This window comes from Marmota marmota, unplaced genomic scaffold, assembly GCF_001458135.2.
Source record: "Marmota marmota marmota unplaced genomic scaffold, marMar, whole genome shotgun sequence".
Classification (NCBI taxonomy): domain Eukaryota; kingdom Metazoa; phylum Chordata; class Mammalia; order Rodentia; family Sciuridae; genus Marmota; species Marmota marmota.
In genome coordinates, this window is record NW_025999898.1 from 1,726,960 (window position 1) to 1,740,061 (window position 13,102).

Genomic DNA, 13,102 nt, shown 5'->3' on the forward strand with positions numbered 1-13,102 from the left:
AAAATGTTTAGATGCTATAAACTGGGGGACCATAACCATGAGGTACTAAGTTTTAAAACGTGACACAATACTGCTCTGTGTCCTGCAGAATAATATTAATCTTTTGGGGACTTGTTACCAGGGATAGGAATCCAGATAGCCTAACATCAGCAAAATTGCTACCTGCACTGTAGTTATTACAGTACCAAATTGTTATGCCAAGGGCTTTTAGCATAAGTATGAACATGGCAAATTGAGGCAGAGTTGTGAGGAACTGCCTTGGGAGGATTAAAAATATTTACTGAGGTGTTACAACTGGGTCCTATGTAAGAACAACTTGGATGAAAAGTTCTTATAGGGCCAAGAACCACTATCAGATTCTCAAAAATGATAAAATAAATCCTTTTGAACATCATTAAGAAAAAAAATCACCATATATTCGACTTGATGAAATACCAGTATGTTAAAACCAATTGCCTTAAGACAATCCAAACTTTTTCAGATATCTAAAGCAGATTCTCAAACACTTACAGCTTTCTTTAAGTTTTTCTTTATTTGCAGAAAGGCTGGAAAGAAGAGGTTTTAAATCCACTTTGGCTTTCTGTAGCATTTCTAAAATATCCACTTTATTTTCAGTATGGTCTTCCAATGGTATAGGAGCAAAATAATTCCCCGAGTTCTGTCCAGGAGAGAGGATGGCTTGCTCCAGACCTGATATTGCAAACAAACGTATACATAACTGGTTCTAGTAGGATGGAAACATCAAGAATAGTATTAAAGGGACACAAATTAAAGGCTTTTCATGCAGAGACCCTCTAACCCTAAAGAACCCCTAACTAATGAAGACAGAATGAACCATGTCAGAGAAAGCTAAAGTTTATATATAAAGCCAGAATTTGAAGCTATTTTACCAGCAAGTCTCTCCAGCTCTTCATGTGGTGTTGACCCAAGGCTGCTGGATCGACTTCCTGATCGGCTGGGGTTAGAGAACCACCTACTGAACCGACTGGCAGAGACTGACCCTTCTCCCAAAACATCTTCTATCATCTGAAGAAAAAGACAAAAGATGCTAATAGTTTCTAGACCAAAAAAAAAAAAAAAAAAAAAAAAGACAAGAAAGTTCAAATTTTAAGAAAGGATCACTTTCTTTGAATTTCCTTTGATGCTTCCTACCCCTTAAACTTAGGATTTTGAATCTTCAATTTTCTTCCCCTTTCTTGGTCATTTTTGAGTAACTCAAATTTGGGGATAACCAACTATGCACTTTCTAAGCATATATAATGAAGTCTCTAGGCCACACACAGTGTTATGATTTTCTATCCTTTACCTTATTAGAAAATCTAAGTCCTATCAAATGTTCTCAGAGGACTTAGTTGAAAAATAAAAATCAGTACCAGAATGAAGTATTCCACTGCCAGGATAATAAGTAACCTTTAACTAAACACCAAGTCTCCATGGAGAATTGAAAATCCTTGGTTCAATCTTGGTGGTCTTTAAGTTTTAAGGAATACCATAAAATTCAATCCTAACAAATTCAGGAATGAAGGTGTAAAAGCAGAGCTTAAAGATGGTATTTTAACTGATATCTAATTTCTGTTTGAGCTTAATGGGAAATTTATAGGTATTTGTTTTCTTTCAAATCAATCTCTATAGACTTGGTTTAATAGGGACAATTAAGTGATGCACTATGATCAGAAATTTTTTTCCCACCATATTTCATAAGTCATTTCTAGCACCATTTTTTTTTTTTGGTAGTTGTAGATAAACAGAATGCTTCTATTTATTTTTATGTGGTGCTAAGGATCCAACCCAGGGCCTCACACATTCTAGGCAAGCGCTCTGCCACTGAACTACCTCAGCCCCTCTATCACCAATCTTTGAAAAGCTAGATTTAAGCTATTTTTAAAATTCGAATTTTTAATTCTACCCTATTATAAATTCAGTTAAATATCCAAATTGGTCTTTATTTATTATTGGGTACTGGGGATTGAACTCAGGAACACACCACCACTGAGCCACATCCCCAGCCCTATTTTGTGTTTTATTTAGATACAGGGTCTCTTATTGAGTTGCTTAGCACTTCACCATTGCTGAGGCTGGCTTTGAACCGGAGATCCTTCTGCCTCAGCCTCCTGAACTGCTGGGATTATAGGAGTGCACCACCATGCGCAGCCCAAACTGGTTTTTATGCATGACAGAATTGATTGATTTTATTTTATTTGAAGCCTGAAACCCACTATTTTCCAACCAATATTCAGTAGGGGATGGTTAGATTTAAGTTTTTGTTCTTATCTAGAAGAATGTTTTCATAATCTATATCCAAACTAAATCATAAAATTCTTCTCTTGAAGGGATTTTAATTGAAAACCCTAATTTGATTGTTTCTGGAACTTCTATTTCAGAGAAATTATTCAAACAGTTTCAATCACATTCCACTTGTAGACTCTCATGCCTTACATATGACTTTTGAGTGCACTAATTTTGCATTAATTAAAGTGTAGGATAAACATTATGACATTTCACAGTGGAAAAATTAAGGATTGTAATCAAAATAACAGAACTGTAAAAGTAGTAATTAAAAGCTATGATTATGGTTTTTTGTGTTGAAGAAATTTTGAAATTTTACAAATAGCAAAAAATGGTAGCTTTGCATTTTCTTTATTTCCTCTGATTATGTCACACGGGAAAAAAGCCACAAGGTATACCAAAAGAACACGAAAAAGCAAAGGACAAGAAGTATCTGGACATTTTCTAAAGATTGAAGAAATAGAGAAAGTCATTTCTATATTTTGATCAGTCACTAACTTTGCTTCAGTGGATAAGCAAATTTTAAAGCATAGTTCAAGAGCACAAACTTTCTTTTAGAAAAATTTTGCAGAAACACTAAGAAACTAAAGCAATTTAAACCAAGAGTTTAATCTATTTAGTAATTTTCATAATAGAGCAAGCTGGGACACTCTAATGACAGAAACTCTCTCCTATATGTTGGCAAATGAAATGGAGTAATGGAAACAGCTCCAACTCTTAGGTCAGGGCATCCTCTGCTATGTCCTTATCAGCCACCAGTGGATCAAGGAGTCTGAGAACTCTGTATTCTGGTTGTTTCACTTGTTAGTAAATTCTCTGTACCATTTTCTTTTTTTTGGGTACTGGGGATTGAATCCATGGGCACTTAACTACTGAGCCACATCCCTAGCTCTTTTTTGCATTTTATTGTAGAGACAGGCTCTTGCTAAGTTGCTTAGAGCCTTGCTAAGTTGCTGAGGCTGGCTTTGAACTTGTGATCCTCCTTCCTCAACCTCCCCAGCTGCTGGGATTATAGGCATGCGCCACCATGCCCAGCTTCAATAGCATTTTTACATGACTGTTGTGACTATTAGTTTGGTCCTTCAAACAAAGGTCATTTAGACAAGTCATATCCCTGAATTCATATTCTGATAAGCAAATACATCATGAAATATTTTTGTTCTTTGATAATCACTCAGTTTTACTGACTGATGTTTGGTTTCCTTTTCTGCTTTCCACTTTAAGGAAATTACATTTTTGTGTTTTACTCTAGTTTATTGATTTCTTCACATTTTGTTTTGAGCATCTTTTGATTACATCAATGAGATCTTTCTATGTCATCTTTTTCTTTACTCAACATATTTAAGCCCTGTTAGGTGTCACACAGTATTAGTTAAGAGTTGCATCTATTTTATTTTTTTGTACAAATGAACCCAGGGGTGTTTATCCACTTAGCCACATCCCCAGCCCTTTTTATTTATTTTGAGACAGTATTGTTAAATTGCTTAGGGCCTCAATAAATTATGAGGCTGGCCTCAGACTTGTGATCCTCCCATCTTAGCTTTACATGTCACTTGGGATTACAGGTGTGCACTACCAGGAAGTATTGCATCTATTTAAACCTTTCAGTTACATATTTAACAAATTATTTGCATATGTGATCCACATTTTCAGTTTGTGTAGATTTCTGTGGCTGCCAACTTGTCAATTTCTAAGGTACTGCAATGCCAGTGAACATAGCATACAAATATATACACATGTAAATATATGTGTGTGTATATTCTGATTTCTCACCTGTTTCCTCTGCTAAAAAGTTCTATAAGGACAGGATCTTCGTGTTCTCATGTAACCTCAGTTCCTTGAACAGTATCCAGGTACTACAGTTGCTTGATAAATACTTCTGAACTAATGCATTATTTAAGATTTTTCTTGTGGCTTATTATACAGTCATGGTATAAAAACTGTATTCTCAGTTCTGTCATTGATTTCTGTTTCTATTTATTAACATCCAATATCTGAGGAGCTTACTGTGTGTTGCTTACCGTTTTAAGCACTTTATACATTTGCCAATTGACATTCAAATCCTTTACACTCTTTCATACTTTTCCCAATTAGTCATTTTCTCAGCATTGTATACTAGGGTTCAGCTGGTTATGTGGCACAATCAGAGCATCTGTTTTTATTAATCCCAGTTTGGCTTTAAAGTAAATCTTTTATAAAATATATACCCGAAACCATTAAGTCCCAAGTATTCAATTCTGCAAATACTTCAAAAACACTGACACAGTTCATTAAAATAGGTTGGAAATCATAATGTACAGATTATATATATAACATAATACTATTGTATTACCATTACTTATGTTACATATTATATAATATGTACCATATTTAAGGTTTTACATGTGTTCCATATCTGGGACGATGGGACAAAGTGGGTTAATGAGTATTGACTCCATGAAAAATTTGAAGACAGATACTCTGGCCTAGTACCAATTTGCTCACCATTAGCCAAGGTTTTGTCTGGGGATGAGAACAAAAAGTTAAGATGATGCCAAATCCCTATTCCTCCCTCTTATGTTTCAGAGAGAGTATAGTTGTGGTGAGTTAAGAGCAGAAATTCTTAAATAAAACTGTTTAAGTTAGGGTTCAGTTTCCAGCACTTATAGCTGGGTTACCTTGTGCAAATTATTTAAACTTTTACTTCCTCACCTGTAAAATGGAAACAACTAACTAATTTACAAGAGATCTATGAAGATTAAATGACTTACTATATGTAAAGCCTTAAGCAATCAGCACTGCATGCATGTTACCTGTTGTTATTAAAAGTTTAAGTTTAGCATTTTAAGTCAAAGAGTGAATTCTTCCTCTGCCTAGGCACACACATGAATTTTGCAGGTGCTCACATTTGGAGTCAAGTACAGGTCTCTAAAATTTGATCTGCTGTGAAAACATTTGATAATATGATTTCCATCTGTCTTCTAAGAGAATGCAAAAAAAAAAAAAAAAGTCACTAAACAGTTGATGTAAAAAAAAAAAAAACCAAAACCACGGTACCCTCAGAAGTTAAAGAATTAAAGAGGACCACTCCATTTTACATCAAATAAATTAAGCTCGGGGCTGGGGTTGTGGCTCAGTGGTATAGCGCTTGCCTCATATGTGTGAGGTACTGGGTTCAATTCTCAGCACCACATATAAATAAATGAATAACATAAAAAAGATCCAACTAAAAAAAATTTTTTAAAAACAAACAAACAAATCTCACATCTGGATAAGATCTTTGTGTTTGGAGTGAACCAAAGGATTATTGGTTAGGAGACTTTATGATGTATCTGGGTAGAAAACTTACAATTAAAATTGCTGCTAGAACTTCAGGAACAAAACTGAGCAAACACTTGCCATGTTTGATTTGGATACACATTCCACATATTCCTGAACAATGCTACAGACAAATGTATTCTTGGCTCATACTGGTTTACATTAACATATGTTCAGAAAGTAAAAGTAAATGCTTAGAAACTCTTACAAGAATTTGATATTTGCTGAGACATGTACTTTAAAAAACATGCCAGGCAAGCACTCTACCACTGAGCTACAACCCCAGCCCTGTGACATACTTCATACTAACTAATTCCAGAAATAAAACCTGGCCCTTTACCACAGAGAATTTAGTAAGTATTGTCCTAGAACTCACCTGAGGCCCTGTATCTAATCAGTGCTGTGCAGTGCCAGCTCACTTATTCTGGGTGGCCATCTTTTGAGTGTAGGGGAACAAGAAAACGACAAAGAAGACAGGTCAATTTTGTCTGCTCTGTTGTGCCCAATTTTTTTCTGTGCATGCAGTCATCAAATAAGGAGCAGCAACAGTTAAAGAGTAGAATTATTTTAAGTTAAATTCTGTGAATGACCAGTTCTCCAGGAATAGTCAACTCATGTATTTAGTGTTATAAATAGGACATGAAGAAAAAACAGAATTTTAAAAAATTTTTACTGTATCATGGTTCTACACACTCTTTTTAAAAGAGTCACAAAAAGCCATGCATGGTGGCACACGCCTGTAATCCAAGTGGCTTTCAAGGCTAAGGCAGGAGGATCGTGAGTTTAAGCCAGCCTCAGCAATTTAGTGAGGCCCTAAGCAACTTAACAAGACCTTGCCTCTAAATAAAATATAAGGGTTGGGGATGTGGCTCGGTGGTTGAGCACCAGGGTTTAATCCCTGGTACCAAAAACAACAACAAAAATCCCACAGAAAAAACCATTTCTGTGCACACAGTCTATAGTTATAACCCTTCTCCAAAACTTCAGTGGGGTTATAGTAATTCATAAATGTTGAAGGGATAAGAACAAGGGCAAGTAGCAAGCAAAGATTAGGGATGGCTTATAGTTTCTACTTTAGTAGTCCAGAAACACTATACTCAAAAGAGTTTAATGGCAATGCATACAGTATCCCAGGTTCTTTTTACTAAAGATTTTTAGCATTATCATATCACAAATGGTACCATCTAAGCAGATAGACTCCCCCAAGGAATGCAGGTTGGTGTACACAAATCACCAGTAATTTAAAAAAAGGCACTTCACAATAAGTCTTAAAGACAAATAATTAGAAATAAAAGAATTTGGCTTTATGTGGTGGGACATGCCTGAAATCCTAGCCACTCAGGAGACTCAGGTGCAAGAATTAAGAGTTCAAAGCTAGCCTCAGAAACTTAGTGAGACCCTAAGTAACTCAGTGAGACCCTGTTTGTAAATAAAATATAAAAAAGGGCTGAGGATGTGGCTCAGTGGTAAAAGTGCCCCTGGGTTCAATCCCTGGGAAAGAAAAAGAAAAGAAAGAAGATAATTAGACATGGTGCCTGTATTCCCAGTTGCTTGGGAGGCTAAAACAGGAGGAAGATTACTTGAACCCTGTAGTTTAGGGCCAGCCTGGACAGCACAGTGAGAGAGACCCTGGCTCAAAACAAAAACATCCCACCTTACCCCCAAAGTTAAAGGAAGCAATATTCTTAAACATTTGAAGTGTTTTTACTAAAATGCTAACAACCTAGAAAAAGTTAACTGGTACACAATCATCTTTTAATCATTTCCATTAAGCCTTTAAAAACAAAAACAAAACAAAAAACCCTAATAAAAATTGAAATATTTGAGACTAAAAGCCAAAAACCTCAATAGCATCTAGCAAAACAACATTTTAACAGGAGAATCACCTGAGTTCAGGAGTTTGAGGCTTGCTTGGGCAGTGCAGCAAGACCTCATTGCAAAAACAAACAAACAAACAAACAAATCTTAAATACCATTTGTTGCTCCATTCATATTTACAAGTGCACTGCTACACTCACCGAAGCCAAGCATGGCACCTTATCAAGGTTAAAGAATTCATTAAAGTCAAATTCTCCTGGGGACTGCTCAGGCAAGACGGCATCCCTTGGCACTTCCTGATCAGCAGTAGGCTCCTGGGTGAGGATAACTTCCACCTCATCCTCCTCGGTTACTCCTCCATTGCACTCAACTATGCCTGAAAGCAAAACCAGGACAAAACAGTCTGATGAAGAGAACCACTCCAGTCTTACTTTGTGGTCTTGGCCATCATCACACATATAGAAGAGCCACAAGTAGCTTTTGTTTTTGTTTTGGTGCTAAAGATTGAACCCAGAAGTGCTTTACCACAGAGGCATGTCCATCCCCAGCTTTTTAAAATTTTTTTTTTTTAAGTTTTGAGACAGGGTCTCACCAAGGCCTTGCTAAACTGCTGAAGCTGGCCTCAAATTTGTGATCCTCCTGCCTCAGCCTCCTGAGTCACTGGAATTACAGGTGTTTGCACCATGCCTGTTGAGCTGCAAGTAACTTTAAAAGCAGATTTCTTGCACAAGAACTGTACTTTCAACTCCTCTGGGAGTTGGAAGAGGAAAAATGCCAGAATTCCAACATGATAGGGGAAAGATTATGGTCCCCCTCTTAAGTACTTCAATTTTCTAACATTGTAGTGGATTCTTTTTCTATACTGCTTTTTTTTTTTTCTTTTTAAAGATTCTTTACGAGTCTTTTACTGATTAATAAGTGGAACCAAATTATTTTGGCTCTGCCCATGCATCCATACCACCACTAAAGTCAGGGTTCAACAACCTAAGGTATTTATGTAAAACCTGAAGAAGAGCAATTTTTTTTTTTTGTACTGTGTATTGAACCCGGGGTGCTTTACTACTGATCTACATCCCCAGCCCTTTTTATTGTTTTGAGACAGTGTCTTGCTAAGTTGCTTAGGGATTTGCCAAGTTGCTGAGGCTGCCCACAAAATTGCCATCCTCCTGCCTCAGCCTCAGTTTCTGAGATTATAGAAACTGTCACTGTGTCCAGCTAGGGTACATCTTTTGCCTACGATTGGTGACAGCTTGTCCTTCAAGGCAAAGTTTAAATGTTACCTCCTCTGGAAAGTCTGCTCTATCTTTTTTTGCACTCTGTGCAGTAAATTAATTATTGCCTTATCTATAATCCTTGCATTCTCTCTCAGAGCACTTATCACACCGTGTGTGTGTGTGTGTGTGTGTGTGTGTGTATTTGATACCAGGGATTGAACTCAGGGGCACTTACCCACTGAGCCACATTCCCAGCCCTTTTTTGTACTTTATTTAGAGACAGGGTCTCACCGAGTTGCTTAGGGTCTTACTAAGTTGCTGAGGCTGGCTTTTAATTCACGATCCTTCTGCCTCAGCCTCCCAAGCTGCTGGGATTACAGGTGTGTGCCACTGTGACTGGCTTACTACACTATGTTATAGCAACTCTGTGATGAAACTGAGATCTAAGACTAGGTAATCTGCTCGAATCAGCTTTGTCTTACTCTACAGTGCCAGATTATAGAGTAACCTCAGAACTGTTCAGTTATATTTTTAAGATGGCAATACATGGGTAAATAAAGCTACCAGGTACTAAACATCTAATTAATTTCACATCTTAATTTTTGCCAAAGTATAGGCAAAAAGCAAAGCAAAACAAAACAACCAACCAAACAAAAACAAACAAACAAAAATCTGTCATTTGGAAGGGCTCTAAAAAACAAAGCCAAACTCTGAACAAGTACAATGAGAGACACCAAGCATTAAACACTTTTAAGAACTGAACTCCCTACAACTCACCCCCTGCAAAGACACTTAAAAAAGTTGTCTATAGTTTCAAGATCCTGGTAGACAGGAATCTTTCTAAGAGCGAGGGAAAAAAATTAAACAAAAAGAACAAAACACAGCCTGGACCTATCCCTTCTCAAAATTCCCCAAGAAATACTGTAGTCTTGTTATTTTAATCAGCTTGGATATTCTAGAACACAAATTAAATGCTAACTTCTGTTTTAATTCCAACAATGCTCCAAGAAGCTAGATAGCAAAGCAGGGAAATACAATAGCACAAAAGATAAGTGCCTTGCTCAGTACTAGCAAGCCTAGGATAGCTACCCAAACTCTTCCACATAAAACTGTGTGTATAAGGCTACATGTCTCCTCTATGGGGATGCCTGCTAAGAATCCTAATCCTTCAGGGGTCCTCAGGTAACGAGAGAGACACCTTTATAAGCCATGGACAAAGCAATAGGCAGTTTCTCCAGTGGGTTTTTAAAGACTGACAGTTAAACTAAAACAAGTGCTGTGGTGGAGGAATTGTTTCCACTTTACAGACAAACTGAGCCTTAAGCTGGGTATGGTGGTACACATCGGTAATTCCAGCTACTTGGGAGGCTGAGGCAGGAGGATCTCAAGTTTGAGGCTAGCCTGGCAACACAGCAAGAACCTGTCTAAAAATAAGATAAAGGAGCTGAGGATACAACTCATTGGTAGAGTGTTTGCCTAGTATGCATAGACCCTGGATTGAATTCCTAGTAATGTAAGGGGAGAGAGGTGGGGAAAAAGAAACTGAGCCCTAGCAAAAATAAACTCAATAGCCTCATCAGTGTATGCTTCTCCTTGGCCCATTGTATCCACCAGAACCTGACTGCCAACTTCAGGACAAATAATAGACATTTTGCTGCAGTTTTATTTCCCACTGTAAGGGTAATGTGGGAGCCATAAAAAGTCTGTACTTTGCTCATCCATTTATTAAAAGCAAACAACAACAAAAAAATCTTTAATATTAAAATGTACTGCATAAGTGTCCAGGAGAGGCTGAGCTCTGATGTGCAAATTTAATCTTTACAGCTAAAAGCAACCCTTATAGGTATGACAAAGCATTGTCTTCACCTTACAAAGAAACAAGTCTACCCATTAAGATTATGTTAAGGTAGGCATGGTGGCGCACACTTATAATCCCAGGGGCTTGGGAGGCTGAGGTAGGAGGATCCTAAATTCAAAGCCAGCCTCAGCAACTTAGTGAGGCCATATGCAATCTGGTGAGACTGTTTCAAAATAAAAGGGGTGGGGATGTGGCTTGGTCGTTAAGTACTCCTGGCTTCAATCCCTGGTATTTAAAAAAGAAACAGAAAAGCATAGATTATGTTATGGAATATCTTTTTCTTTGCAGCAGCTTCAGTACAACCCCAGGCCAAGATCATCAGCACAAGGATGGTCATCTTACAGCCAGGTCACTGCCCTGAAAATAAGTGTGCCCCTATGTTGCACCAGACTCTTCACACACATCAACTCTGGCTCCTACAGTTTAGCAAGGAGCTTATCAAACAGCTGATAAAACAGTTTGGGAGAAGGTAAATCACAAATGACTGATCTGGGATGGTCTATCAGCATGGTGAGGAAGTGGTCTCTGTCATTTAAGACCTCTGAGCCTCTATGTTCTATTCTGTGAAATGGGCGTAAAAGTACCTATACCACCTGGCACAGTGGCACACGTCTGTAATCCCAGCAACTTGGAAGGCAAAGCCATCCTCAGCAACTTAGTGAGGCCCTCATCAACTTAGCTCAGTGGTAAAGCATCCCTAGTTTCAATCCCCAGTACAAAAAAAAAGACCTATACCACAGAGTTGTTAGGATTTATTATACAGAAACAACACACCACTGTACCACTGTGTCTAGTACATAATTGAAAACCCTCTTTATTTTCACCATGTTTACCAACCTTGAGGAACCCTTCATGAATTGTGTTCATGAAAAAAACAATGCACACAGGATAACACAATACCTGTTTAGTACAGTAGGCAAAGGTTAAGATAGTATTGTGAAATTTTGCTTAGGAAGCAATTTTAAAAATCAAACTGCAACATAATAAACTTTACATTTTGTACCAACAGGTGCCCATTCCTAAGTATGCAATTAAGCCAATGATAATCACATCATATTTAAAAGTGAACTTCCCTCCCGAAGTTTATACAGACCTTCCTTCACAGAGGCCGTCCGTCGCCTTGTTCTTTTTCTACCTTTGTGATCTTCTTCTAGTATCTTATCATCAAAGCCAGTCAGTTCAATTGTTTCAGACTGACTTGTGGGTCCAGCTGAGAACCATTCTGGTTCTTCTTCTGTGTATGAATCATTTCTTCTGCGTTCTCCAAAGACACGCTTACTATCCCCAAACTCCCTCTGGAAAAGTACAAAAAGATTTTAAAAAAAGAAAAAAAAATTCTAGTCAAAACATGTATACTTTAATCAAAGTCTTAACAAATTAACTAATAATGCTTACTTCAATAAATAAACTATGCTGTGGACTTGAAGCCCATCACCATGTCCCCCTGCCCACCCTGCTCTATTCCTCCTTGTTTATTAGTTAAAAGTGGGCTATATTCATCTAGGTTCTAATATTAAGTCCCCAAACATGTGAGGTGTCAAAAGGTCTAGAAAACAAACCCTGAAACGCTTGTCCTTATAGTCCCTCTCACGATCTCTGTCTCTCAAGTCGCGTAGGTCCTTATCACTAAGACGGTGATCCTTCTCAAAGGTCCGGGCAGAGATTATCCTCCCACTGCCAATTCTTCGTCCACCAAGCAGGCGAAGCCCATCACTCTCTTTCTCCAATGGACTTCCTGAGCGACGGGAGCTAACAGCAGCTGTCACATGACAGCCCCCACCAAAGCTTCGTCTCTGTGGGATGAGAACAACATCTAAGTCGTCTTCTTTCACACGCTCTCGAGGATCTGGAAAGATGAGGGAAAGAGAATGGTAACCAAAGCCATAAGGATTTTTTTCTTTAGGTGATGTAGAAGGGGTAGGGTTGAAAAAAAAGTAATGGGGGGCTTATCAACAGATTCATAGTAACTCATACAGTATTATTTAAGTAAGACTTCTGCCTTTTCTCTTTGGAGCAGTAAAAGTACTTCACACTATACGATTTTCTGTGATTAGTATCTGATAAGACCTTACTAATTTAAGTAAAAGCAAATGTTTTATCTACTAAAAAACTAATAGGTGTCAGTATTTGGAAAAAAAATAACTGCTTAAAAAGTCTTTCTTCAGTAGATGGTATTGAACAGTCATACACACAAAATAATAAAATGCATCACACATATAACTGTAAAGCCTAACATGAGGAAAATCTTTGTGGCACTGGATTAGGAAAAGCTTTTTCAGCCATGACAAAGAAACTATGATCCATTTTAAAATACAGATAAATGGGGCTTGATTAAAATGTAAAATTTCCATTGTTTGAAAGACACCAATTAGAGAATGCAAAGACAGAGCAAACAATGACAAAATATTTTTGGCATATTTCTTACGAAAAATCTGTATTTGGGGGTGGGGTTGTAGCTCAGTGGTAGAGTGCTTGCCTTGTATGTGTGAGGCTGTGGATTCGGTCCCCAGCACCACATAAAAATAAAGATATTATGTCCATCTACAACTTAAAAAAAAAAAAAAAAGAATCTGTATTTAGAGTATTTAAAAGCTCAGTAACAAAAGACAAATAAAAAAAAAAAAAAAAG

At 37.5% G+C, this 13,102-nt stretch overlaps 1 protein-coding gene across 3 annotated transcripts in view; it reads right to left on the reverse strand.

The window, feature by feature from the left end:
• The window catches only part of Eif4enif1 (eukaryotic translation initiation factor 4E nuclear import factor 1), a 49,390-nt gene that overhangs the window by 17,523 nt on the left and 18,765 nt on the right, over nt 1–13,102 (reverse strand). For all 3 annotated transcript variants that reach the window (XM_048798267.1, XM_015504932.2, XM_015504933.1), the window contains 5 exons: nt 12,033–12,319; nt 11,567–11,768; nt 7,602–7,777; nt 891–1,026; nt 511–690 (listed from right to left, as the gene is read on the reverse strand). In XM_048798267.1, coding sequence (XP_048654224.1) covers nt 511–690; nt 891–1,026; nt 7,602–7,777; nt 11,567–11,768; nt 12,033–12,319 — 981 coding nt within the window. The remainder of the gene's footprint in view (nt 1–510; nt 691–890; nt 1,027–7,601; nt 7,778–11,566; nt 11,769–12,032; nt 12,320–13,102) is intronic.